This window comes from Falco punctatus (genome assembly GCF_963210335.1).
Source record: "Falco punctatus genome assembly, chromosome: 5".
NCBI lineage: Eukaryota > Metazoa > Chordata > Aves > Falconiformes > Falconidae > Falco > Falco punctatus.
Genome location: NC_137584.1, coordinates 72,482,335 through 72,508,064, shown reverse-complemented (window position 1 = coordinate 72,508,064; position 25,730 = coordinate 72,482,335). Strand labels below are relative to the sequence as shown.

General features: G+C 45.5%; 2 protein-coding genes across 17 annotated transcripts in view; one reads left to right on the top strand and one right to left on the bottom strand.

Annotated features, from left to right (window-relative positions):
• The window catches only part of INTS9 (integrator complex subunit 9), a gene marked incomplete at its 3' end in the record, with an annotated part of 183,873 nt that overhangs the window by 44,418 nt on the left and 113,725 nt on the right, over positions 1–25,730 (bottom strand). The gene's annotated exons all lie outside the window — the stretch shown is intronic.
• Positions 1–25,730, top strand: part of EXTL3 (exostosin like glycosyltransferase 3) — a 130,948-nt gene that overhangs the window by 74,258 nt on the left and 30,960 nt on the right. For 10 of the 16 annotated variants that reach the window (XM_080388406.1, XM_080388404.1, XM_080388415.1 and 7 more), the window contains 2 exons: positions 17,992–18,118; positions 22,080–24,706. In XM_080388406.1, coding sequence (XP_080244532.1) covers positions 22,559–24,706 — 2,148 coding nt within the window. In that variant the 5' untranslated portion in view covers positions 17,992–18,118; positions 22,080–22,558. Of the gene's footprint in view, positions 1–14,279; positions 14,404–14,441; positions 15,445–17,991; positions 18,119–21,424; positions 21,502–22,079; positions 24,707–25,730 lie in introns of those variants that run through there. The other 6 variants (XM_080388409.1, XM_080388410.1, XM_080388413.1 and 3 more) reach the window with 5 other exon arrangements.

The following is a 25,730-nucleotide window of genomic DNA, read 5'->3' as shown; positions in this document are numbered from 1 at the left end:
CAGATGCATTAACACATTTTATATGGATCTCACGGGGGCCAAGAAGACAAGGTGTGCTGGGTAATTTCTTTCCAGATTTCTTTACCTGATTGTTTATTACTCTTGGGGACTTCATTTGTGGTCCAAATGTCACCAGCAAAATCCTGCTGCTTCATGCGCCTGCATTTAGAGTAGCTAGTAGCAAGGCTTCAAATAACCTAATTGGCATGTTATTGTGAGTCGTTCCATCTGTGGTGTCAAAGGGAGGATGGAGAGTACGTGGGGAGGGAGAGAGGTGAGAGGTACAAAAGCAAGGACCCAATTCTGGAAATTGCTGAGCTTCCCCTGTGCCTGCAGCTCAGTGGGAAGGAAGGTGCTGAGAGCGCTCAACGATTGCATGTTTCCCATTGAGTATGATCATGAGCTCTGCTTCTAGAGAAATGCACAGGGGAAGCACTCCCTCCCCACCTTTTTATTTTAGCTGTTAAACATAAGCAGCTCTAATTTCATAAAGCTTCTGAAAACTTTTCAGCACTTTGTGCAAAGAAACAATCGTATATCATTCGCATTGCTTCATTGTTTTGCCATTAATCTCCACCCATGCCAAAAGCATCCTTGTTGTGAAATCTCTCCTTTGACAAAATTCTGTTGCTGCTTTGATAAATGATGTTTTGGATTTCCTTCTGCTCTGCTGGTTTGTATTATCCCCTCAAAAGGTGGGAAGTGAAGTTCCCTGTCACTTCAATGTCTCCTTTATACATGCTGAAGTAATAACCTTTCCCATGTGTTTCATGGGTATTTATTTGTTATTGAATGCTGTGAACTGGCATAATACGGGGATTCCCAGTCCTTCCCCAGCCATGGACTGTCAAGGCCAGGCTCCATCCTGAGATGTACAGCTCAGGGTTGGGAACCTGGTCACTGGGACACGAGGGGATGCTCCTTGATACTGGGACTCACTTCCCAGGTTGTATCCCACCTAGTGGTGGCCTTGGCTGGCTGCCATTGACCTGCATGATCCCTGGCTGTGGGCCAGAAGTCAGCGTAACCAGGAACCAAACCCGCAAGGCAGGTCAGATGTAGCCACAGTGTTCAAGAATGTGAGGATGTTTAAGAGCACAGAAGAGGCTGGATTACACCAGCTGGACTTGGGGCCAGAGAACTGATGGATCTACTGGCACAGCCTTGGGGCTGTGGCAGCCCATACCAAAACCACAGAGCCCCTCTTTCACCTTTTTCTAGTGATAATGATACTGACACACCCCCCCACCCCCACCCCAGCTCAAAAGCCACAGTGTTTTACTGGCACACAGTGAAGGAGTGCTGTGGCACAGTGCTTCAGGTGCTGTGCACAACCTACAGGCAAACTGTGCCAACTAAAACTCTTGCAGCCCAAAGCGGTTTGAGTGCAGAAAGATCCTTTGCAGGCCAGAGGAGAAGCACTTACTTCTGTTTGCTGCTTTCTTTTTTTTTTCTTTTTTCTTCTCCTTTAGTAATTGTTTATCAACAACATTTTCCCAGGTGATGATGCAACAGCATCCCAGATTAGCCAAGGCCATAAAGTGACTTTTACAACAGAGCATAATGGTGATGAAGAAATGAGTATCCTTAAATCAGAGTTAATTGGGTTGTTGGCTTTCCGTTTCATGTACTGAGGCAGTCCTTGTGTCTCACCCCTGTAACACCAGTGAATTGCGCTGTTGAAACGTTGATGGAGGAAGGAGAGGGCGAAGAGCTGAGTCACCCAGTGCCTCTCCCACAAACACCTGCCTTTCCCTGGGTTTTCTGGCTGAGTACTGAGGAATGGCATTACTTGCAGGATATCCTGCCCCAAGGCATAAAAGTTAGGGTTGTTGGGTGCTCCTGAACAAACCCTTTCCCCTCCATCTCCTGCTTCACTTTCAACCATGAGAGCATCAGAGCAGGCTGATACAGGCTTCAAAGGGTTTGTGCAAGCAGGGTAGGCAGGCATGCATGAGAGGGAGAAAATATCCCCAGTCCCTTTGCTATTAATAGCCAGTTCACAAGCAGTTTCCTTGCTTCCAGTGTCCAAATTACCAGCTGTGACTGATGTATTCTCCTTAGGTCAATGGCATGTACAGCGACCAACTTGTCTTGACAAGTTGAGGGGGGGTTATCGGTTCAGCTGATGAAGTTAGCTCAGTGGCACGCAGAGCAGTGCTGCTCTGCTCACTCTGTGGTTTGGCTGGGGCATGGACACACTTTGCTTGGGTGGACTGTGGAAAGGTGCCTGAGCTTGCTGGAGTGGTGAAGGAAAAAGGAGTGTTTTGTTTCCTAGTTGTTTAAGATCTACTTAGGCTGGACTTCAGAATTATTGATGTTCAGCCTGTGTTTGTACCAAAACACAGTGACTGTTCAAACAATTGCTCGGCTGAACCTATTGGATTACCTCTTGTTAAAGCAGTATTTGATTTGACTTGCTTTTTTGTCAAGCCTCTGAAGATAGTAGCTTGCTTTAGCTTTTTGTCTCTGGATAGCATGAAAGAAACTGCTGCCCAAAGGGGATGCACTGCTGCCTTCTGTAAATTAGAAGCACCATGGCTTATCTGTGTGGTGTAGGACCCATACATCCTTCACCTGCCTTCACCTTTATATCTTGTACATATTACTTGGCTGAGTAAGAATCTTGTTTGCTGAAGGCTTGCCAGGTGCTGATCTGTTCCTGCTAGATCACAGCTGCTGTTCTCTCTTAGTACATAATTTCAATAGCTCCTTACAGCTCAGGCCTCATATCTGAAAATAAAAAACAAACAAACAAAAAGTGGTGAAACTCTTCCCGTGGTCTTATCCACGTAGCTACATGCTCAAATGCAAGGGGGAAAGTGTTGCTTTTCTGCTGCATGGTTTGCTTGTGTGGCCTGGCAGGTCCTCCTCATGTATGGGCAGAAGGGCCACACTGCTGCTGAGTGGGGGAGCTGAGGAATTTACGTTCTCTTTTTGCCTAATTTCAGGTGAATGTACTCTGCTGTTTGGGGGTTGCTGTTTAAGTGTCACAAGGAAGGGCATAGGCATAAATAAAGTGGAATGGGAAAGATACACAAATACTTCTGATGGTTGGAAATGGGACTAAAGTGCATTTATTTGTTTTCTCTATCAGATAGTAGGATGCTGACTGTTGTGTATGTGTGGTTGCCCTCCACTGGGTAATACTAGAATGACCTCCCTATAGTGGAGATTTTTTGGCCAAGATCAGTCCGTTTCTTCAGGCTGACTGTGAAGAGAGTCAGGAGCATATTAGGTGCAAGGATGGGTTGTTGAGGACTGCACAGTGTGACTGCTCACTCTTCACCTGCAAAGCCATCGTGGGCAAGAGGCAACTTCTGAGCTGGTGAAGGAGGAGGAGTTGGCCAGTGCCAAGAGATGCACAAAAGCAGACTTTGTCACTAAACATGGCCAAGGTTTGCAGAGGAGTTCAGGTGCTTGCAGTGGGGTAGCCAGGGCTTGGAAAGGCTGCAATACATGTTGCTGCAAGATGTGGCTCGAAATCTGTCATCAAGGCCTCTCTCCATGGGGCACGTCAGACCTCAAAATAGGTCGCACACCTCTTGCCTCCTGGTGTGTTCAGTGGAGTAGGCCTGAGTTATGCATCAGGCTGAGAATTATGTGACAGTCTTAATTACCGAATAATTTGCTGACCTTCAGTTTTACGAAAATAATTTGAAAGTGAGTTTATCTGTGCTTAAATGGCTGTTACAGCGGTGAAGCAAAGGTTAGAGGATTTAAGGGAACTGCATCTAGCACGTTACAGCAGAGAGGCAGAGGGTTAGAGGATTTAAGGGAGCTGCATCCAGCACTTGTGATTTCCACCATGTCCTTGAAGGTTGCTGATACTCACTAAGTCGGTCAATCCTAGTCAGCAAAAACAGTGATTTTGGGTTTGGTTTTTTTCCCTTCTGGATCAAGACTACCAAAGTCAGGAAGATAGCTGTGTGCCTTACAAGACCATACTAAAGGTGAAAACTTTTCACTTGAAACCATTTCAAAATGTGTATGCTAGGAACCATAGATTTTTTTGTCTTCTGTGGATTTTGATAAGGCAGCTGTTAGAGCAAGCTGAAAGGAAAACAAACCTGAGAGGAGCTTTTGACTTCAGTGAAACTCAGTAGTTACACTTTCCAGTAACAACAGAAGACGTGTCTAAAAAAAATATCCCAAACCTGGTGACACCTAGATTTCAAAGACAGCATTTAATATGTTCATCTTTCCTCCTACTTAAAGCAACCAGACGGGATCCAGTCTGGGATGTGCACACCTTGTGTTTCTCTCTGTGTGTTGGATACGTGAAAGGGTTTGAGGAAATGATTATGTCGTGGTTGAGCACAGAGATGGGAGCAGAGGAATCCTTAAAAGGATGTCTCTTAAAACGTCTTCTAATGTCAACCCAACCCATTTAATCTTACAGTGTTGCTCTCATGACTGTTCTGTCACATCCTACAGGTATTAAGTCTTATGACACCACTAAAGCACCTGGAATTTTAATGTCAGTGGTATATATGTCTTAACTGAACAGATGTATTCCTCTGTTAAGATGTAAACGTTAGAGAGAAGGAAACATGGTGTGCAGGGAGGCATCCCCCTGTCACCAGGTCATCTGTTCAATGAAAAGCTTATGAAGAGTTATTTTTATTGTACACTACAGCTTCATCTGGTTCAGGAGTTTCCAGGAAAGACTTCCATGTTCTTTGGTATGTCTTTGAATTGTAGAACAAATCAGGTTGGAAGGGACCTCTGTAAGCCTCTAATCCAACATCCTGCTTGGAGTAAAGCTAACTGCAAAGGTAGGTGAGGCTGCTCAGAGCTTCATCCACTTGTGGTTTGACTGTCGCTGGGATGGAGGGTCTGCCACCTTTTTGGGCTCCTGTTCTAGTCACTTGTTTTGTCCCTGTATATCCAGTCATAGGAGACTACATCGGAAACCTTGCTGATGTCAAGCTAGTCAACACCAGCTGCTGTATGCTCATCTACCAAGCCAGTCACTTGGTTCCAGAAGGCAGTCAGATCAGTGAGGTATAATTTGCCCACGGTACATCTGTCCTGTTCCCAATCCCCTTCTTGCCCTTTGTGGCCATGGGAGTGGGTTCTGGGGGGGGCTTGCTTCATCCACCGCTGCCCCAGACTTCTGCCAGCAGCAAGGTGCTGTGTGGGAAGCTGGGCAGGGTGAGTGCAGCCTTCCCAGTTGCATTGCTGTCCTCTTTATTCCTACCTCTGAGGTACAAATACTCTGAAAAGCAAAGTTGTTGTCAAAGTTAATTCTTGGAAACTTAATGCGGATAACCTTGGCTTTGTCTTGACTTGGCTGCTTGCGGGCTTTCATTGCTTTAGCTAATAAAGCCTTTACAGTTGCTTAGAGACACTTAAAAGTTGTTAGTGTTTAAATAAAGGGATTAATTTCGGGCATCCTGCTGCTAAACTTGTATGTTTGAATTTTGAAAAAGTGCGTTTTCCCTGTGAGGTGTGAACAGGCTCGGAAAACTGGTTAACTTTTATCAGCTAAATGGACTGTAACTCCTTGTGAGGAGCCACTGAAGTCTTCGGCATCCATTTACACTTGCCAGGCAATGGAAACAATTAATGTTGGCTCCATGAAGAATGAATAGGGATAGGGATCTTGTAGCATGAGTATAGGAAGGTGTGTCAGGGATGCCTGCCCTTTTAACCTACTCCTGCTGTTGATTTTATTGAGGATTGAGTTGAATTTTTAACATTTCTGTGCCTTGGTTTCCCTGCCTATAAATTACTTGCATGTTCCTTTTGGTTTATGGAGGACTGCTTGGCGATCATGTGTAAAATGCTGTCAAGGTAGGGTGCCAAGTGAATACCAAGTATTTTATTTTTAGTTCCTTTTAAAATCTTGGACTTTTTGTTCTCCCTTTTATCTGTCTTTTTTTTTTTTTTTTAATCACACAAAATGGAAATAAACTCAATCACAGCTGTTGTTGGAGAAGAATCATTAGGCCCATCCAGCTGGCTCTCTTGAGGCCAGTGTGGGATTGTTCCCTATGCTGCATTTCAGAAGTATTTTATCTCCTTTAGTCTTGTGTGTGTGTGTGGAGTGATGAGCATCTTTCACTTCTGTCAGCTCTCTTCATTAATCCAAATGGGAAGGGCTATTTTTAGGTGGCTGTAAGTAAACGGACATCAGGCACTGCAGAAAGGGAACTGGATTATTTTTGGAAACCCATCAGCAGCTGTTCTGCCAGGCTCTGCTGGAAGTTTTGTCTTTGGTTGGGCTGTCTCAGGTGGTGATACCAGTTCCCAAGGTTGTGAGCCTGGTTTCTTGGGTGTGATCTGCAGTCCGAATCTGGAAGTAGCACCTGCTGGAGGTTGTCTTGATCATCAGTTTATAGCATCAATAGTTTATAGCAAATTGCAGGATCATCAGTTCCTGGCAGTTAATTCCCTGTAAACCAGCCTGGCTTGGAGGGGCGCAGGGTGATGATCGAGCTGGAGATTTTGGGACAGAAGATGAGGTCAGTTTAGGGGCAACATGTGATGTGCACCTCAAGTGGAGACAAGCCCATGGAGACAATGTTACGGTTTGAGCTCTGGATGAATGTGCAGTAGGCTTGGCATCGGTTAGTGGCCGCACAGCAGGTTTCGGTGTGCTCTTCAGCAATTTGCTTGTGTTTGTTTTGCTTCAGTGGATTGCAGAAGGGTGACGTTGTTTTGGTTTTGCTTAGTTTTTTTCATCAGCATTTTGGGATGGCTTCTGCCTCTCGCTGAATCTGTCTGCGGAGCTTTGCTGATGCTGTCCGGAGCCATTCGGTGCTCCAGTCACTCAGCTGTGAATGTGCGAGTCAGAGTCCGTGGGGGCAGTGACTAAACCTACACCGCTGCTGGTTGGAGATCTTGAAAAGCCCAAGCAGAAAACATTGTGTGTGTGATTTAGTCGATTCTCTCCCTCGGCAAAGAGCCCAGCCTAATTTCAAAGGTCAGAACATGGTCTCACCTGGGTGTTCCATGCCTTTTATAGAGCGGTTGAAGGCCATTACCTAAAATTAGCTTGCTGCTTGGGGAAAGCTGATATTAGCTCCACATTAGGACTTTTTTCGAAGCTCTTGATGATCATTTACTTCATGGGTTCCTATTGAAGCTCGTGGGTACAAGGTAGAAAATGGAAGACAAATAGCACCTGATACTGCTTCCTAACTGAGAAGAAAGACAGGGTGGGCTTTTAGGGTGTTTTTTGGTGGTGGGTTGTTTTTTTAAGGACCTTTAGGGAAGCTTTCCTAGGCAGGCCAGTGGACTGCCTTTTGAGTCGGACTTGTTTTTATTTTCCTCAAACTTCCTGATGATCCAGATGTGCTGGGGAGCACTGGGAAAGGTAAAATGCCTTCAATGAAGCAGGCTTAAATTGCAAAGCACAGTCAGATCTGCTAAGCAACAGCATTGACACGTTTAAATAAATCTGCTGTTGAATAATATAGAGTGACATATTGAGAACAATTTAAAAAAAAAAGGAAACTCGGCACAGATTTGGGAAATGACTGGAACAGAAACAGAACATAAATGTTAGAGAGGATGTTGATAAAAGAGAGGGAGGGCTACTCCACAAAAGGAGTGTACTGGAGAACCAGGATGTGCATCAGGAAGGATGAGACAATAGCAGAAGTGTAAACTTATGCTGAAATTATCCCTTGGCAGTAGGATAATTTATTTCTGCTTCTCTGCCAATGCTGATGGTCGCAAGGATTGAAAAAATTAATACTGCCTAGTTCAGAGAGGAGCATGTGGTGGAATATCAGACAGCTTAGAGAAGAAGGTAAGGTGGCAGTTCTTCTGCTGGTGGCTTTCTTACTGTTCCTCTGGGTCTGTAGTGAGTTGGGTGAGAGTCCTGTCATATCCCATCACTGTAGAGGTGCGTGATGCTATAAAAGAGGGCACAGACTGAATTAGGAGGGTTTGTATTTGAAGGTGGTGAAAGGAAATAATTTGCGGAGCTCAGCTGTGGAACTCACTGCTGCAAGAAGCTATGAAACCAAGTTCTTGATGTGGTTTTCCTTTTCTTTTCTCTCGTGTTTTTGTGTGTGTGTGTGTGTGTGTGTGTGTTTTTTTAACAGTTCAGACTTTGTGCAGTTAAGATTATATGTGATTGATCGCTTTAAAGAAGTATCGTGGTGGAAAGCTTCTGTTCTTCAAGGACTCATGCAACTCCTATTTGCTAGTGGTTAGGGGGAAATTGTTCTGAATAAGCTGTTCTGTGACTGTGATTTATGAGTATTTTGCACTAAAGCAGCTGGAAATGAGCACTCAGGAGTGAGAGAGTGAGGGGTTGAAGTGGATGGATCATTGGTTTGATCTAATATAGCCATCCTAGTGCTTTTTTATTATTTTTATTGGATTCTGTACAGTGGTCAAATTGAGTTGTGAATTTTGTGGCTATCTTAATGACTTTGTTCCAGGCCGATGCCTTCATGTCTGTCTGCATGGCACGTTCGCAGTGGAGTTGGTGGCTGTGTCGCTGAGCCCTTCAAAACATGTGTTCACCAGCAGCTTTCCCAGGCTCTGGGAGCATCTCCCCTTTGCTTGGCTCAGCACCAGGTATTTACTCTGGACACCAGCAGCTTTTGTCAAGTGGATGGCAATAGTTAACCCACACGCTAGCCAACCTATTATGCTATTAAGCTGAAAAGGGAATTAGCTGTGCTGTCCCTTGCAATATTTTTGTGTGATCTGAGCCATTTATGGCTCAAGTCACTGAGATGAGAGTGAGATGGCACAGCATGAGAGATGCTAGGCCTTACTCTTCTGTCTGTAATAACTGATACAAATGGCTGGAAGAGACGTTTGTGGCTTCCTTGTCCATTAGGACCTCTCAGCATCTATTCTGCAAATGGTCTCTGAAGCTGGCATGAGTTGGAAATGGTCTGATCTTTGGGATGATGGCTGGGAGACAGCAGCTTGTGTTGGAAGCGATTGTTTCAACTGCAAAAGCGTCGTGCTGGCAGTGTGTCCCACTGCCTATTTTTAAGCTGCTCCAAGGGCATTTGGCGCCACTTAACCAGCAAAAATAGCTGTTGCATGTTGGAGATTTCTGCCTGGAGTATTTTTAAGCCTGGCTCGTTCTCACCAAAGTAGGTTCAGCTTTCCCAAATGTACCCCCTCTGCTAACATTTGGATTCTCTTCACCTTCTGTTGTGAACAGGCAAGTGGCACTGTGCTGGTGAGGATTACTTGGGCAATCTCTGAAGTGCAACGCATATCCACAATATCCCTGGCACATGGTTTCTCTGGGAATTTTTCCTCTTGGCCACGGAAGTGCATTAGTGATCTTAACTGTTCGAAGCCCTGTCAGCTATGAGTAAGATCTGTCCTGCACATCCTGCTGCCATCCAGGGAGGCTGTTAAGCCATTAACTTTGGAAAAACTTGGCTGGTTTAAGCTGCTCAGTGTTAGCACCAGTCTCACCACTCATTGCAGTGGATGAATAGCTAAAGCATTTGGACATTATATGATTACATCAGATTGTCTCAAAGCCACAAGGTATTTAGCTGGCCTGCATGTTCGATACCAGTTAATAAGGATTTCTTTAAAAAGACACTTTTGCTTAGCATTAGATGTTCATTAATGTTGTCAGAGTGTTCTAATAAAATGGGACTTTGGCGTCTGGTCTTATCTGTTAGTCTTCCAATAACTGTTGAACCCATCAACTGTTTTCACTCAAATTAGAGAGATAGAGCTCACCAAAGCATTAACTCCCTGTAAATATCCTGGAAATAGGAAACCGAGGCTCTTTATGGGGTACTGGAGAACCCCATGAAAGATTGAAGGCATCGAACAGTAAGAATTCAGGCTTCATTTGTGCTGGTGTTCCCAGAAGTGCTTGTTGGGGCTACACTGAGAAAACAGTATTTTTCTCTAAGTACAGTGCAGAGCAATGCAGGGGCCGTTACAAGTGCCTGACTAAAATAATAACCATTCCAGCTGTTTCTCCAGCTAGCTAGCAGGACACCATTAGGTTCAGGAGAGCAGCTGGGAAGTGCCTTTGGACCAGGCTGTGTGCTTGACACATTTTTGGTTTCAAAACCAGAGGATTTAAAAAATAATAACAATAATAATAATAAATAAAAAAACCCAGCTCACACAAGGAGTCATGCTTTGGTGCCTTGGCCTGGAAGGCAGCATTGAAGCTAAAAGATCTATTAGTGGTTTTCAATTTACTCAGGCTGAATCCTTCCCTGAGGATTGCTCATGTTCTGTGGAATTACAGGGTTTGGTGTGATAATGGTTTTTTCCTATATTTCTCCCTTTTGCATTTTCTCAGTGTGAGCAGGCAAAGCAGCAGCAAAGCTCTTGCAGGGACTGGAGAGGTGCAAGAGTCCTCAAGGGCTTGCATGGGAGTGCGCCTCTCTTGGACCAGGAGATGTGCAGGCATGGCAAGATGCGGTCTAAGGAGATGAGCGATGCTTACAAGCTTCGGAAGTAATAAATGTCAATAGAGGAAACCAGTGCTGGGTCTCTGCCCTCAAACCGCTGGTCGTTAGCTGACTCACTGCGAAGGAGGAGGATGGAGGTGGGTCACAGGGAAGCATGAAGAAGGATGTGGATAGACTGAACTGATGGGCTGACAAGCGCTCATCTGTGGAGGTTGCAGAAGACACCATGAGGCAGTGGGGTTGTCGGAGAGGGAGAACAAGAGAAGCCCAAATAGGGGCAAGTAGGATTCAGGCAGCAGAAGAAATTTGGTGAGAGAGGGGCAAAGAAAATTATCTCAGCAGCTGCACTTTGCGTGGTTACTCCTGTATCCTGCAGCTGTTCATTAGAAATTCTGTTTATGCCACAGGGAGTTTTGGAGTCTCTGAAGCTGACACAGTTTTAATAGACAAAGACATTTTGAGTGCAGCACATCTGCTCCAGGATGCTGAGGAACAGGCTCCATGCGGCAGTGCCATTGGTTGAAACATTTCATCGTGCTTTCTTTATTTTAAGACCTGCTCTTTTTTATCCTAAAAAGTAACTTTTGAGGTCAAAAGAAGTGCTGTGTTTGCTCATTAAGTTTCAAGCCCTTGAACAGTCCTGCCATGCTCTTCCTAATATCCCTGAATTCCCAGCCCTGAGAGTTAGCAGAATCACCTTTTACTTTGAAAGATCCTAAAGCATTTCACAAAGTGGCCATCGCAGAGGTGTGAAGCAGTGGTACATGCTGTGTAACACATGAAAGTGCAAAAAAAAATATTTTTTTTCAGCATATGGGATCCCACTTGTGCTTCCCAGAGTATGGAGAGCTGCTGGTGCCTGCTGAGCGCTGGGTATGAGCTGGGAACTCACAAAGTCCAAATAAAAATAAATAATATGTAAAGTATGTATATGAGAAGAATTTCATAAAACTAGGGAGTTTTGCTATTAATGGTTTTGGTGGGTTTTCTCCTGTGAAGCTTCAGTTATTAAGAAACCCTGAAAAGGGAACCAGTCAGTCTGAGCTGTACCTCACCCCAGCTGCAGCAGTGACGCTTTGGGAGGGAGCACCCCCATTGGGACCCTCTGCACAGGTACAGGCTTGAAGGTGGAGGGATGCAGAGGCCTCCTTTGGTTGCCTGATGGCTAATATAAACCTGCATTATTAAAAATTTGGTGAGTGGGTATATTTAGTTGATGAATTTATTTCTAGGCAGGCTCAAGCTAACCCTTAGCTTAACATTTCTAACCCATGGCTTTCCAAAACCCGTCTAATCTTGCTCAGTGATTGAATCTACCTTATGCAGGTGAAAAGTTAATTCCTTCCTTCACCTCCAGCTCTGGCCAAGTTCCCTTGATCCTTCTTTCCCAGAGCTCTGTCTTAGGCCTTCATTAAACAGAATAGTGTAACTTTGCCCTTCCTAACTGGTCTGTTATTATTGCATCTGTTCTGCAGTGTTTTCTATACGTTTTTCTACCAACCCATTATGATAGGAGCAATCTCTATGCTGGACATGCATGCTGTGTGGAGTTCGCTGTCTCCTATCCTGCTTCTTCCAGGGACTGAGTGTTGTTAGGCTTCACCAGCCACGTGGCTTGAGACTAGGTTTGTCATTTATATTTCTTTATGCTATCTTGCAAGCGAAGCACTGGGGACCAGTGACGAAACAGCACACAGCATGTGTCAAATTATCCAGCATTTCAAATCGAAGCAGCCACTTTGCTTTGTAGAAATTTAATTATCATGCATTCTGCTGGTGCTTATCTTCTATCATACACTCCTCTGCTGGCTAATAACTTCGTTAAGCACACCCACAAACCTCAGGCACTGTGTTTCTCTCTCTGTGTATTTTGAAGTGCCTTATTTGACTGCTTTCACATCTGCACATCCTAACCTGTGTAGTGCAGGTGTCCTGCACAGACTTTCATTAACCGGACTGCAAACATCTGGTCTGTTAGGCCAGCTTAAGTCACCTGGCCAGGTTCCTCTTTGCTTTGCACAGCTATGGTAATTAGTTTTTATTTCTTTATTTCAGCCATCATAACATTGCTTTAGCTGGCAGAGATCTTACCTGAAAGGTCTGCACCAGTGGTGCCTCTTGGCTTCAGGTGTGGACTTTATCTGGCATGGCACTTACGCCAGCAGCATTTTTCCAGCAAGGATGCTACCTGCTGTATTGCTTTCTGGCCAGCATATGGGCACATTGCATAGGAAGAAGATCTGTAGATACCCTGCATGATGCTCTTGTGAGTTGTTTTAAGCATAGGCCATGCCCTGGGGAACTCGCAGGTCAAACACACGGGGAAAAGAACGGCCAGACGTGCACATTCACCATGACTCGGTTCACCACTGAGCCAGGTCTTTAGAAAAGGCTTGCTGAGGCACAGTGCTGGGTTGGTGAGTGAAAGGAGCTTCTGAGGGGTCCAGAAAAAGAAACAGGAGGAAAACACTGTATGATGCAGTCCAGAAGGGCCAGTAAGGCTAGGGGCATTTGTGTGATGGGGAGAAAAGAGGCAGGGCAATCATCAGCTTTTCTCAGAAGGCTAGAAAAAGGGCAGAACATCCTTGGATTTACTTTTTTCCCATGGCTGACCTTAAGCTTAACCATGCTTCTCCACCAAGATGGAGACAGGGCAGCCTGCTCTCCAGCCCGTCCCGGTCTGGGCTTGATTTTTATTGGAGGTCTCATTTCTTCAGAAGCAGTTACTGCCTTTCAAACTCTGTGCGGAGTGCATTTCCACTCTTGTATGTGGCCAGATCTACATGAGTGTACGTGTTCCAGAGCCTACCCATGCACAAGTGCTACCAGCTAGTGCTATAACGGTGGTAGTGGGGTTAGGATGCTGTTATAGTTAGAGGGATAGCTTTGACACAAGCTCAGCAGAGGTGGTGGCATGATGGTGTGTGGTATGGTGACACCCCTCTCCTAAAACTGATCCAGATTAGTTGAGCCACTGGGTTCCTGTTGTGTTGCATGCCTGTGAGTGCAGTATAAAGGTATTTAATGTCCCTCACCTACTGGAGACCGTGTGACTTGGGTGTCCAGTAATGAGAGAGGGATTTTTGCCCATAGGACCCCATTTGAAGCAAAGCCAAATTAATAGAGTCCTGGCAATAGTTGTGTTTGTGCATCTGACTTTCTAGCTTGCATTGTAATGAACTGTGTTGGATAAGAATCTACCTGCTGTATAAATATGGGTGATTATGGTGTGTCAGGTAATTTAGTTATTTGGCATGATCAATTGGGCTGTCTGAAATGGAGCGGCCTCCACTTAGGTGGTGATGAAGCGTTCTCCAAAAAGTGCAGAAGACCATCAGCTTACTAATGAGACTGTACACAGCTGCCCGCCCCATGCATCAAAGGCTTTTCTGAGAGGAGGGGAAAAGCTGGTGTTAAGACACACAGCAGCAGAGATACAAATGGGAAGGCAGGGAGTGGGTGAAAGAGCTATTACAGGGAGGGAATGCACATTTGGAGTTGGTTAGCTGGGTTAATTTGGCCATGTAGCACTGACAAATTTGATGTCACTGCATCTTGCTCAGATGTAGCAGCCAGGGTTCCCCTGTTTCTGTATGCCTTCCATGGATGTAAACTTCCTGGCGTGCTTGGGTCATGAGGACTGACTGCTGACCTGCCCCCTTGCCTGCTGAAGTCCATGAGAAGCCACCCATATGATTTCATGCTGGTTAGAGGCCCCTCGGTGGAGATGCTCAGTCTTCAGAACTGGCTGATTTGCTGCATGCGGGAAATGGACACACTTTCCAGAAAACCCATAGAGACAGGTTATTTTCCATAGTGACCCACCCTGCTAAGTGATATGCTGTTAGCATTGTGTTTCAGTGCTGTTCGGGCAATATTTCTTTTTTCTTATAACATGTCCAGGACAAAGGAAGCTTTAAATTTGCACTTAATTAGGACCTGAAGCATCTGTCAGGGAGCAGGAGCCTGAATTCTGCCATGTGGCTATTTGCTGATGAGGAAGTGGTGAAGATGGTGTTTTAGGGAGGTAAGAAAGGTTTGTATTTTTGCCTTGGGGAAAATAATGTGTTTGAGCTATCTAGGGCTGAAAACCACAAAGAATACAAAGGACTCAAGCAGTCTCACAAAGTCAACATTTGGAAAGCCAGCCCTCTCCTCCTGGCTGGAGCTGACCTCTGCAGGCTTCTCTCGTACAATGTGAAGCGCCTGGCTCTTCACTGTGGTTTTACCTCAGGACAGTCCTTGTTCACTAATTGCTTCAAGGTAAAAGCGGAAGAGCCTTCTCTTCCTCCCACACCTAATTTATTGCTTTTTAGCGGTGAACAAAAGATCAGCCACACACCGGCTCCTTGAGCAGCTTGTGCCACTGCGCATGATGGAGCAAAGTACCTGCTTCCTAGGCTTGCTTCCCGCATCCCAAAAAATCTTTAGCACTTTGTAAATGGGAACGTGGTGAGCAGTACAGCATCAGCCACGGTGTGGCTGTACGGATTTACCAGCTTTCTTGTAAAGCTCTGCCCAGCCGTCCCTTCCTCTGAGAATCTGGAGGGGGGTGAATTCTGCATCTAGGGTGCTCTGCCATTCGGTACCGCAGAATGTAAAAGGATTTGCTTATAAGCTGGGTATTTCTTTGTGCAGAGAAGTGCTTGTGTGCAGCCTGGAAAAATAAATAAAACAATGTGGCTGGTTTATTACCAGAAAACAACCCTAAATAAGAAACTTAAGACCTAAAAGCTCTATATGTAAAGTAGATTTTGCAATGCATTATGCAGAAAACAGAAAAGCACTGGAGAAGGACACTGCTGGAAAAGGGAGGCTGGGAAGATGGATGATGTTGCAGACAGGACAATTAGATATGGAATGAATCCTAAGCTGGCACCACTTCTAGGGTCACCTTGGGCAAGTTGTTTCTCCATACCTCCGTTACGTGCTCTCTGAAAACTGGTTGCAGTTTTACTGTCTTTTAGGATCTCATCAGAATAAATGCATGTTCATGAACCACTTGGTTAACCTCAGCTGAGGAGCATGACAGACCTTCAGCAGCTGCCATTCACAGAGGGCAAAGCAGGCAGATACCTGGAAGCACTTAGGGGAAAGATTTCTGTACCTTCTGCTTGCCACAGTACTGAGCATTTCCTGGAGCATGCTCTTGTCCCTGTGTCCCCAGTAGGGAACAAAAAGCTGTAAGCCAGACTGTTGGTTCTTCACTTGTCTGCCTTGAAGCAGTTTGAGTTCACCTTTGCTATGTAAAGAGGGATAATGAGGCATGGAGGTTGCATGTTTTCCCCTGGGTGCTGGAGAAAGGCAATGTTAGAGCTGGGGGCAGACCCAGGACACTCTGACTCCAGGTGTCTGCTCACATTTCTAAGTTATTGCCACCTGAGAGCCCAGACACAGAATCGTACAATCATTTGGTTGCAGTTGTGGGTGCCCCATCCCTGGCAGTGCTCAAGGCCAGGCTGGAAGGGGCTGGGAGCAGCCTGGGCTGGGGGGAGGGGGCCCTGCCTGTGGTGGGGGGGTGGGAACTGGATGGTCTTTAAGGTCCCTTCCCACCCAAACCATTCTGTGAGTCTATGATTTGAGAGGGACCTCTGGAGGTCTCTGAACCTGTGCATTGTCCAGCTGAGTTTTGAGTATCTTGTGGCCTGCTATCACAAGGGCCAGCTTTGGCTAAGCAGGTGGTGGTCTGAGCTGCAGTTTGATGGCACTCCTCACCTCCGCATGCTTTTTCATTCTGCCAGTGATGGAGCCCTGGAAGGTCTGGTTGCTGCCGCTGCAGACAGATTTGGGTTTGCAGGTAGTCGGCAGGAGGAACCCCCCACTCCCAACCCTTCCAGTCCTCTTTTTTTTTCCTGCTCCTAGCCTGGATGTCCAGTGCACTTCTCCCAATTCTTAACCCTGATTTTCCTTCTTTTCTTTCTGTGATGATGAGGCAACTCGACTTTCATCCTTGAGGGAGCAGCACTCCATTTTACCTCCACACCTGGGATGGTTAACTGTACATCTCTTTTGGGTATCAATTCCCTCTTCACCTGTCATAAGTTTTCAAAAGCACCAGCAGAAGTACAGAGATGAGCATCTTGGGGTCCCACCTGTTGAGGTTTATGAGCTGATGATGCTGCTTCTGGGGTTTTTTTTGCCATGAAAGAAAGGGCAACTGCGTCTGAGAAAGGTCTAATCTTGAACTTGCCTGCTGGGGCTCTGCAACCAGCAGCAAAGAGTTCATACTGATAACGACTCTTGGCAGCTGCGGCAGACTTACCTATCCGTTTCGTGCCCAGAGAGCCTGCAGACCCTGGCACTGAGCGGCTGCAGGGTGAGAGCACGGGTCAAGGGCTGGGGCCCTGAGGTGTTGCATGCTGGAGTGCCCTTGGTAAGACATGCCGTGGTTGTGGGGGTGAGCGCCCTTTAGCCCCTACAAACATGGGGTGAAAAGCAGGTCTCAAAGGATTTATTTTCAAGTACCACTTCTAAACTACCTCAAATACCTCTCTGATCGCTCTCTGCTCTCACAGTTAAGGCTGGTGGAAGGTCTGCAAAGGAGAGAAAGTTAGAAAAGCTCTTGTAAGGTCCTGCTTTTTTTATTTGGCTGCATTTTTTCCCCCAGCTCTATTCCCCATCCAATTGAGGTGTTGGGGCAATTTGCACTTTCTCCTCCCTGCAAGGATTTCTGAATCGCAGGAGATGCATTTCTGAAGACTGTAAGATGAAGTGATGCTGTACTGGGAACAGTGGTCCTATGCTGTCAGGGCAGGAGAACACCTGACTGGAGAGAAGGTAGCAAACATGGTGCAAAGCCAGCGTCCATGTTGTCTGGGACCCATTTCCAATAGAGCACACAAAGGCAGCACAGGGAAAAAGTAGAAGAACAGGGTGAATGTACATGGTATTTCCCCAAATACCAGCCAGCTGCTGCCTTCTTCAGCACACGTAGTTTTCTGACTTTGCTGGAGCAAGCACATGGAGGGGCTCTCTTGGAGTGTTTTTCTGCAACCCCTTAACCTTGTGCATGGCCAGTTGCAGATGGGGAGCATGGCTGGAAGCAGGTTTGGCTTCACATGGAGCTGCGGATGTGATGAATGTTCCTTGGTTTAGATAAAAGCTTCCTAAAGCCAGGGATGCAGTTTATCCCCTGAATTTACAGATTACAAGACTTTTTACTGGTTGTGTGTGTAGCAGCGTTGATCTTAGCCTAGGAGAATTTCTCTGTACCTGTGAGCTCTCGAGATGGTACAAATCCCTCGTGATGATCCCTAAGGCTGTAGCATGTGAAGAATTTCAGAGTGAATTTTCCGTCTGCTCCTTTTAAAGATCTGCTCTCAAACGTACCTTAAAGCACACACCTAATAGATTGATTCTCCTTGTTCAACTGCTCCTGTTCCCGAAGCAATTGGAGGTTTGGGGTGTAATCCTTTCCTTTGAGAGCATTAGGAAGTAGAAAGTTATCATTGCTGAAGGGCTGTTTTATGTTTGCTTCTTTTCTATTTCACCTGTTCTAAAGGGGGGGAAATATGCTGTATTTTCTTTGTGTAGCAGAATTTTTTGCTTCTCCTTTTAAAAAAAAAGTTGGGTTTTGTTTTTCTTTTTTTTTTTTTCTCTTTGATTTCATTTTTAGTGCTGGTGAAAGAGACTTGGCAATAGAAACTGTGTGTTCGAGACTGGACAGATAAAGCACAGGAGCCGCTAACACGCATTCCCTGACACCCTTCACCGTTCATCAGGAGGGACCCTGCGTGACAGAGGTGCGTACGGTGCTTCACCCCCTGTGGAGAGGACCAGCACAGCAGAAAGTCTGTGGAGGCAATATAGCAGTGCTAACACTGCAGACCCGTAATTTGATGAGGAAAGAGAGTCAGGACAAGTATGGGTGCATACAGACAGAGTTGGGAGCTAATTCAGCAGATGCAGGACCCCTGTGGATTTTCTTCCTAGAAGGTTCAGTGCAGTCTGTGCCACCATACTCTACCTAATTGTTATTTGTTGCTATGCTAAGCTCTGGAGGTGTATAAGTTTAAAATTTCCAGGCTCTGTTCACAAATATGCTGAGAAAGGAACAATATTTCTCTTAATTTATTATAGAGGTGAACAAAAGGAGATGCAAGCAGGGAGGAATAGGTGTGCTCAGGTATTTGCGGAAGACTTCAGTGACTGAACATTTGCGGAGTAGTGACTCCATCAGCATCCACAGATCAGACCAGCCTGGCTCTTCTACTGGAAATGCAAAATGAGGGAGAGACTCAGGTGTTCCTGTAACTTTACTGGCACAGAGAGTGCCTACTTGTGGAGCTGCGGAAAGCTGGGAGCATAGCCGGAGATTTGAAATAAGATGTGACAGCATGCTCAAACAGCAGTTTAGTCTCACAGCCCTGTGCTGTGGGAGAAGGAACTGCAGCCTGCAAATCTGTCGTGCCCAAGAAGTCCGTCAGATTGGCATTTGGGAAGAAGCTCTGGTAATTATTGAGCTTCTGATTTCCTGGGAGCTCTTCCTGCCTCTGTTTTGTGTGTGTGTGTAATTAGGTCTGTCAGTCAGCAAGGTTGTGTTACAATGTCAACAAGAGTTCTCTGTGTGAGGCTCCATCAGTTTAAAGAATTAACATAGTGCTTGGGAATGATAGGGATGAGTTGGCTGGAAAGCCCAGCAACTAACCTGTTTCTCCTCCTCCCAAACTTCTTTTTGGGAGCTATGGAAATCAGCAGCCTTTCTCCCCAGGGTTGCTTATTGCTCTTAAATACAACACTGAAGTCTCTCTTGGTAAAACCACGGATTGGGTTTTTACTTTGCCTTTTTTTTTTTTTTTTTTTTACGGCTCTAATAACAATGTGTTACAACCTCAGGCTCTATTGAGTTGATGAGGAATAAAGTCTTAGTAATGAAGAAGAGTCTGAGAGAGTGTCTAAAGTGCTTGCTTTATCACCAGCACATATTTCATACTGACAGTCAATACTTCTAACTGATTCCAAGCCATGCGTGTTGCATTTTAAATCCCTCCCCAGCCTGCTCTGGTTTTTCCCATGTCGTCTTTTCCAAGATAGCAGCAGAGTCAGTTTGTCAGCTTCACGTTTGTGAGCTTACAGGTTTTTTTAATTCACAGCCCATGTTTTTAGGTCAGGAGGTTAAAGTTTGTTCTGCATCAACTGAATGGAAGGACCAGAGTAGCCACTGAAAGGATTAGGTGGCAGAACAGCTGCAGAGGATCATGTGTGGGGTGATTAGTTTTCCAAGGATCCCAGTTGCCATTTTAGGGAGTCCAGTTTGCCATTTCATTACTGTTCAGGGCTCATAAATGGGCAAAGCAGCTGCAAAGGAACAAGGTTTAGATGCAGTCTCAGCTGGTAATCTTCAGGACTGCCTTTATGGCCTCTGGGGCTGCAGTTTTCTCTGGCCAGCCTGAAGCAGCCTGTCCATATGCCTCCTCATTCTTTCTTGGCCACATTTATGATCCCTTGTTTCTGTGTTGTCTCAACACCTTGCAGGTTTGACTGCACTTATTCCATGGCATCCCCAAACAAAAAATCCCAGCAGAACTTGTTTTCCCATGTGTGCCTTGAAGTTAAGCAGTTTTTTAGATTCGCTGATGTTCAAGTGAGCATGTGCTTTGGCATTTCCCTCAGGAAAAGGGTTAATAGGGCAGCTCTCATCTGGTCAGCTGTTTGTAGAAAACTCATAGCAATTCTGGGATCTTTGCAGCCCCTATGAGACCAGACTGAAATAGCAGGAACTGACCAACTGATATGCACACGTAACAGTGACAGCATGAGCTTCATATCTTGGGGAAAGCTTAAAAAAGGGGAAAAAAGAAAAATAGACTTTTAAATCTTTTTAAAATACTGTTGTTATTTTTGCCTTCATTCACCTGGTTTGTACACCGACGTGTGCTAAAACCCTTCTGTTGCGTAGTAGCGGTCCCAGAGGCACAACACAAGTGCGCAGCTATTGCCAAGGCTCCCTGCGCCTGACTGACAGCCCCATGCAGAAGCGCTGGGGATTTACATTCATCACCAGCCTCTCTCCCAGCCTGGGCAAATGCAAGTTGGTGTACAGAGAATAATATTAAAATGTCCTGCCAGCAGAGCCGAAGCCTCCCCCATCTGTGCGCGGTGGCTGTGCCACCAAGATCCAAGAAAGCTGATTTAGCCTTTTGCTGACTTTTTAGCCCTTTTATTCTCTCGCCTTTCTGAGATGTATACCAGTGCTGTTTGCCAATGTTACCAATTTAAAATCTGCCTGAATTTTAAGTGTCCATACTGCTGTACAATTTCATTGTGGGTAAAGTTGGGGGGGATTCCCATTTAATCAGGGGGCATTCAGTTACTGACAACAAATGGCCATGTAGGAAAATAGGCCTAGGAATTGTGCTTTACTACTCCACTTGTTTCCCCTTTCATTATGAATTTTCCTGGTTAAAGTCAAGTCTTCTCTTATTTTTTCTGACACACACTTGTGGACTGCACTGAAAATTATTCCTGACTTCTCTTTGTTCCTTTAAGGTGAACTTCGTTTTTGCTTTGGCTTGTTTCCAGATCTCTTGTTATCAGCTGAGATTTGCTTCCTTGCCTTCTTTCTGCTAATTCTTCATGAGTAGATGAGAGGAGTATTAAATAGATTTAGTGAAAAATGACCGTCACCAGGGTAGATGACTTTCCTCTAATTAAAAATTGAAGCGGAAATGAATAAGCTTCTCTTGAGGCTGTGCAAGAGTCGATGCTAAGCCTAGCACTATATTCATCAGTGATCTGGGAAGTCCAGTATATGAAAGAATATCCCAGAAACTTAGATACCTCGGAGGATGCTAATAAAAGGGAAGGGAGAGTTTCTAGTGGCAATATATTCATGTGGCCTAGATTTAAATCTGGCACAGACCAAAGACTTAGAGCTGAATTTGCCACGTCCTTGATTTTTTTATTATTTTTTTATGCCCATGCTAGCAGGCATTCAGTGCCTTAGCAGAGTTTTCCGAGCAAAAAGGCATATCTAAGCAAGTTGGTAGTGCTTGGGTGGTGTGGTACCCAACAGATCCTAACTTCGGCATCTTTGCTTTGATGAACAGAGCAGACTACTCCAATTTTGACAAGAAATTCTCTCTTGTATGCTGCCAACCAGCGGAGGTAATCATAACCAACACGAGTACGTTCCCTTTAAACTTTCTGTTGCAATGAATTAAAATTTTCCAGCAGGAAATGAAAGCAAAACACTTAATCTAAAAATTCCTCATCGACTCTAGTCACTAGACCAGAACAATAGTGATTACACTCAGTTATGCAGTACAAATTCACAGCACTGCTGTGTCCCAGGATCACAACATGCCATTAAAAGGCGGGTGAAGAGAGCAGGTGTACATCAATATCTCCATTTCGTACATGAGGACACAGGGGCTTGCAGACGTTAAGCAGCTTCTGCAAAGTTACACAGCAAGACAGAGGCAGAAATAGGAAACCAGATGCAGGGGCTGTGATTTTTCTGATCTGGCCACTGAAATGTGCAACTCTAATGAAAACCAGAGTGCCCAGAGAAGAAAAGCATGTGTCTGCATCTAATGAATCCCATCACTTTCTCAGATTGACTGTTATTAACCCTGGAGTGTTAGATATACAAAGGGTGCTCTTTTGCAGAGGGGACAGTTGCTTCTAAAAACTAGCAATGTCTTAGGTCACTGAGTCGTCATTTTGTTTGCTTTGTCTGAATATATGATTGTTCTCTTGTAGGAATGGCAGAGCATCAGCCATGCAGCAGTGATGAGAGAGACTGACATTTGTATGAGGCTCTTCTGGCTCCTTCTCCACAATGGCTGGTGCCTCTGCATATTCATTGGATGGTAATGCAGGATGTCGAGAGCAGCAGTAGAGTTTGGCTTGATCCCATTGTGTTTTTCTTCTGCTGGTTGAGACTTTGAATCACCATGACAACGCTGTGACACTTCCAGCAAAGGTTGCCTGCAGACCAGGGGTGGGCTGGGGGTGGGTGAGAAGGTCAGTGATTGAGTCTAATGGGATCAAAAGTTGCGCATGCAGCAAAACGACTGTAGAAAAGCTGTCGGCACGACAAGAAGATGAAATTCCCCTTCTATTGGCTTCTCACTAAGCAGGCACAATAACTTTTTTTTTTTTGAGAGACTCGCTATAAAAACTCTTTTGGTTATGGCTACTGATCCAACGTGATTGGGCATGCAGTGACTTTTGAACTCATGACTGGATATACGATGTTGCGGAATGGGGGAGTGGGGAACGGAGGCCAGCCATGGATGTTGAGATGGTCCAGTCGGATCCGGCTCACCTGGCTTAGTTTCACCCTTTTCATTATCCTAGTCTTCTTTCCCCTCATTGCCCACTACTACCTAACCACCATCGATGATGCAGACGATGCTGGCAAGCGCATTTTTGGCCCTCGAACTGGCAATGAGCTGTGCGAGGTAAAGCATGTGCAAGACCTGTGCCGCATCCGTGAGTCAGTTAGCGAGGAGCTGCTCCAGCTGGAGGCCAAGCGGCAGGAGCTCAACAGTGAAATCGCCAAGCTCAACTTGAAGATAGAGGCCTGCAAAAAGAGCATTGAAAATGCCAAGCAGGACCTGCTGCAGCTGAAGAACGTCATCAGCCAGACAGAGCATTCCTACAAAGAGCTGATGGCTCAGAACCAGCCCAAGCTTTCCTTGCCCATCCGGCTGCTGCCAGACAAAGATGATGTGACCTTCCCCCTGCCAAAATCCAGCCGAAACTGCAGGCTACACAACTGCTTTGACTACTCGCGCTGCCCATTGACATCTGGCTTTCCAGTCTATGTCTACAACAGTGACGATTACCCTTTTGGTAGTTCCTTAGACCCTTTAATTAAACAAGCCTTTGAGGCAACTGTTAGAACTAATGTTTATGTTACTGAAAATGCAAATATTGCGTGTGTGTATATAATTTTAGTGGGGGAAATGCAAGAGCCTGTAACGCCAAAACCTACTGAACTAGAGCAACAGTTGCACTCTTTGCCATATTGGAGGACTGATGGACATAACCATCTCATCATCAATTTATCAAGGAAATCAGAAACTCAGAACTTCATTTACAACATCAGCACAGGGCGTGCCATGATTGCCCAGTCCACCTTTTACGAGGTGCAGTATCGACCGGGGTTTGATATTGTGGTATCACCCCTGGTCCACGCTATGTCTGAACCCAATTTCCTAGAAATCCCACCCCAGGTGCCAGTCAAGCGTAAATATCTGTTTAGTTTCCAGGGAGAGAAAATCGAGTCTCTCAGATCTAGCTTGCAAGAGGTTCGCTCTTTTGAAGAGGAAATAGAAGGCAATGCCCCAGCTGACTATGATGATCGGATCATTACCACCTTGAAGGCTGTTCAGGACAGCAAGTTGGACTTTGTTTTGGTGGAGTTCACATGTAAGAACCAGCCTAAGGCAAGTCTGCCCACTGAGTGGGCTCTGTGTGGAGAAAGGGATGACAGACTAGAGCTACTGAAGCTATCTACTTTTGCACTGATAATCACCCCGGGGGACACCCGCTTGGTGATCTCTGCTGGGTGTGCCATGAGACTGTTTGAGGCTCTGGAAGTTGGAGCCATCCCGGTGGTTCTTGGAGAGCAAGTTCAACTACCCTATAATGATGTGATCCGGTGGAACGAGGCAGCCTTAATTATACCAAAGCCACGTATCACAGAAGTGCACTTTCTTCTGAGAAGCATTTCTGACAATGATCTCCTTGCCATGAGGAGGCAGGGCCGCTTCTTGTGGGAGACCTACTTCTCCACTTCTGACAACGTGTTCAGCACAGTCTTAGCTATCATAAGGACTCGAATCCAAATCCCAGCTGCTCCTATCAGAGAAGAAACTGCCGTGGAGATTCCCCACCGGTCTGGCAAAGCTGCTGGTACAGACCCCAACATGGCAGACAACGGTGACCTGGACTTGGGGCCTGTGGAAACGGAACCACCCTATGCATCTCCCAAATATCTCCGCAATTTCACCCTCACTGCAATGGACATCTACAGGAATTGGAATACTGCTCCGGGGCCTTTCCACCTCTTCCCCTACACTCCCTTTGACCCTGTTTTACCATCAGAAGCAAAGTTTTTGGGGTCTGGGACTGGATTTCGACCAATTGGTGGAGGAGCAGGTGGCTCTGGGAAGGAGTTCCAGGCTGCTTTGGGTGGCAACGTCCCCCGGGAGCAGTTCACAGTAGTGATGTTGACTTACGAGCGGGAGGAAGTGTTGATGAACTCCCTAGAAAGGCTCAATGGTCTCCCGTACTTAAATAAAGTTGTGGTAGTGTGGAACTCTCCCAAGCTTCCCTCTGAGGATCTCTTGTGGCCAGACATTGGCGTCCCAATCATGGTAAGAAAGATGTAGCTACTATGGTCTTGCTTCCTGGTGGGGTTTGTGCATTAAAGTTGGCTTCAGCTCTTCTGTAATGTGTCAGCTTAGCTGAAGTCATCTAGGACAGCATTCATCTCCTATGGTTGTAGCTATCTGTACATTGTCTGAATGCTTTATCAGCTGAGAAAAACAGGGAGATTACAGGTATAACTCATCTGACCCATTTTTAGGTGTTGGCATGAGAATGCCCCGGCTCCTGCTCTAGAAACACCTGGTTCTCTCCACCAGCTTCGGAGGGAGGCCGATGTTCAGAGGTGGATGTGATCTGTGAACGTGTGAACTTAGGCGAGATGAATTGCTGTCATGAGAGAAGTTGTTCAATGACCTTCAGGTTATGAAATACAAGAGCTGTTATGTGGGAGAGTCTAAATTGTAAAAATACAGGATCTTTAGAGGTGCCAGGTGTCCAGCACTCATGAAATGGTAATTGCTTTTATGGAGCCTAATATGAATCTTGAGGCTTAAAGCTAGAGAATCTTGCTTATTGAAAATCTTTGCTTAGGCTTTTTAATTGTCATGCGGTGAGGACAGTTGGCGCCTTATAAATACCTTTGTGACTGTTCCTGCACTTTACCAGATAAATCTTTTATAAAAACAGAAGAAGGACTCACTGAAGCTTGCCTACTGTAAGGGCCTCAAAAGTTAGTTATCACTTGCTATTACCCGGGATGGCAGAGAAGTGAATACAAGCCAAGGGCAATGTGACCATATGAGTGTCCATGCTCCAAAGGTTGTAATTGACTTTTGCTTATGTTTGGGTTGAATTTTTTTTTTTATTTATTCCCCCTGCCGCCCCCCCCCCCAGTGAAACTGAAGAAGCAACACCTTCAAAGACCAACATTCATTTTAATGCCTAGCTAGCTACTCTAGCTACTCACTTGCATATTGGCAGTGTCGCTTGTAAGGACTTAATTCTCCCTAAATTATTACTTATGTATGTATTTTAGGACTTCTCTGTCATCCCAGCATAACTTTCTGCTCT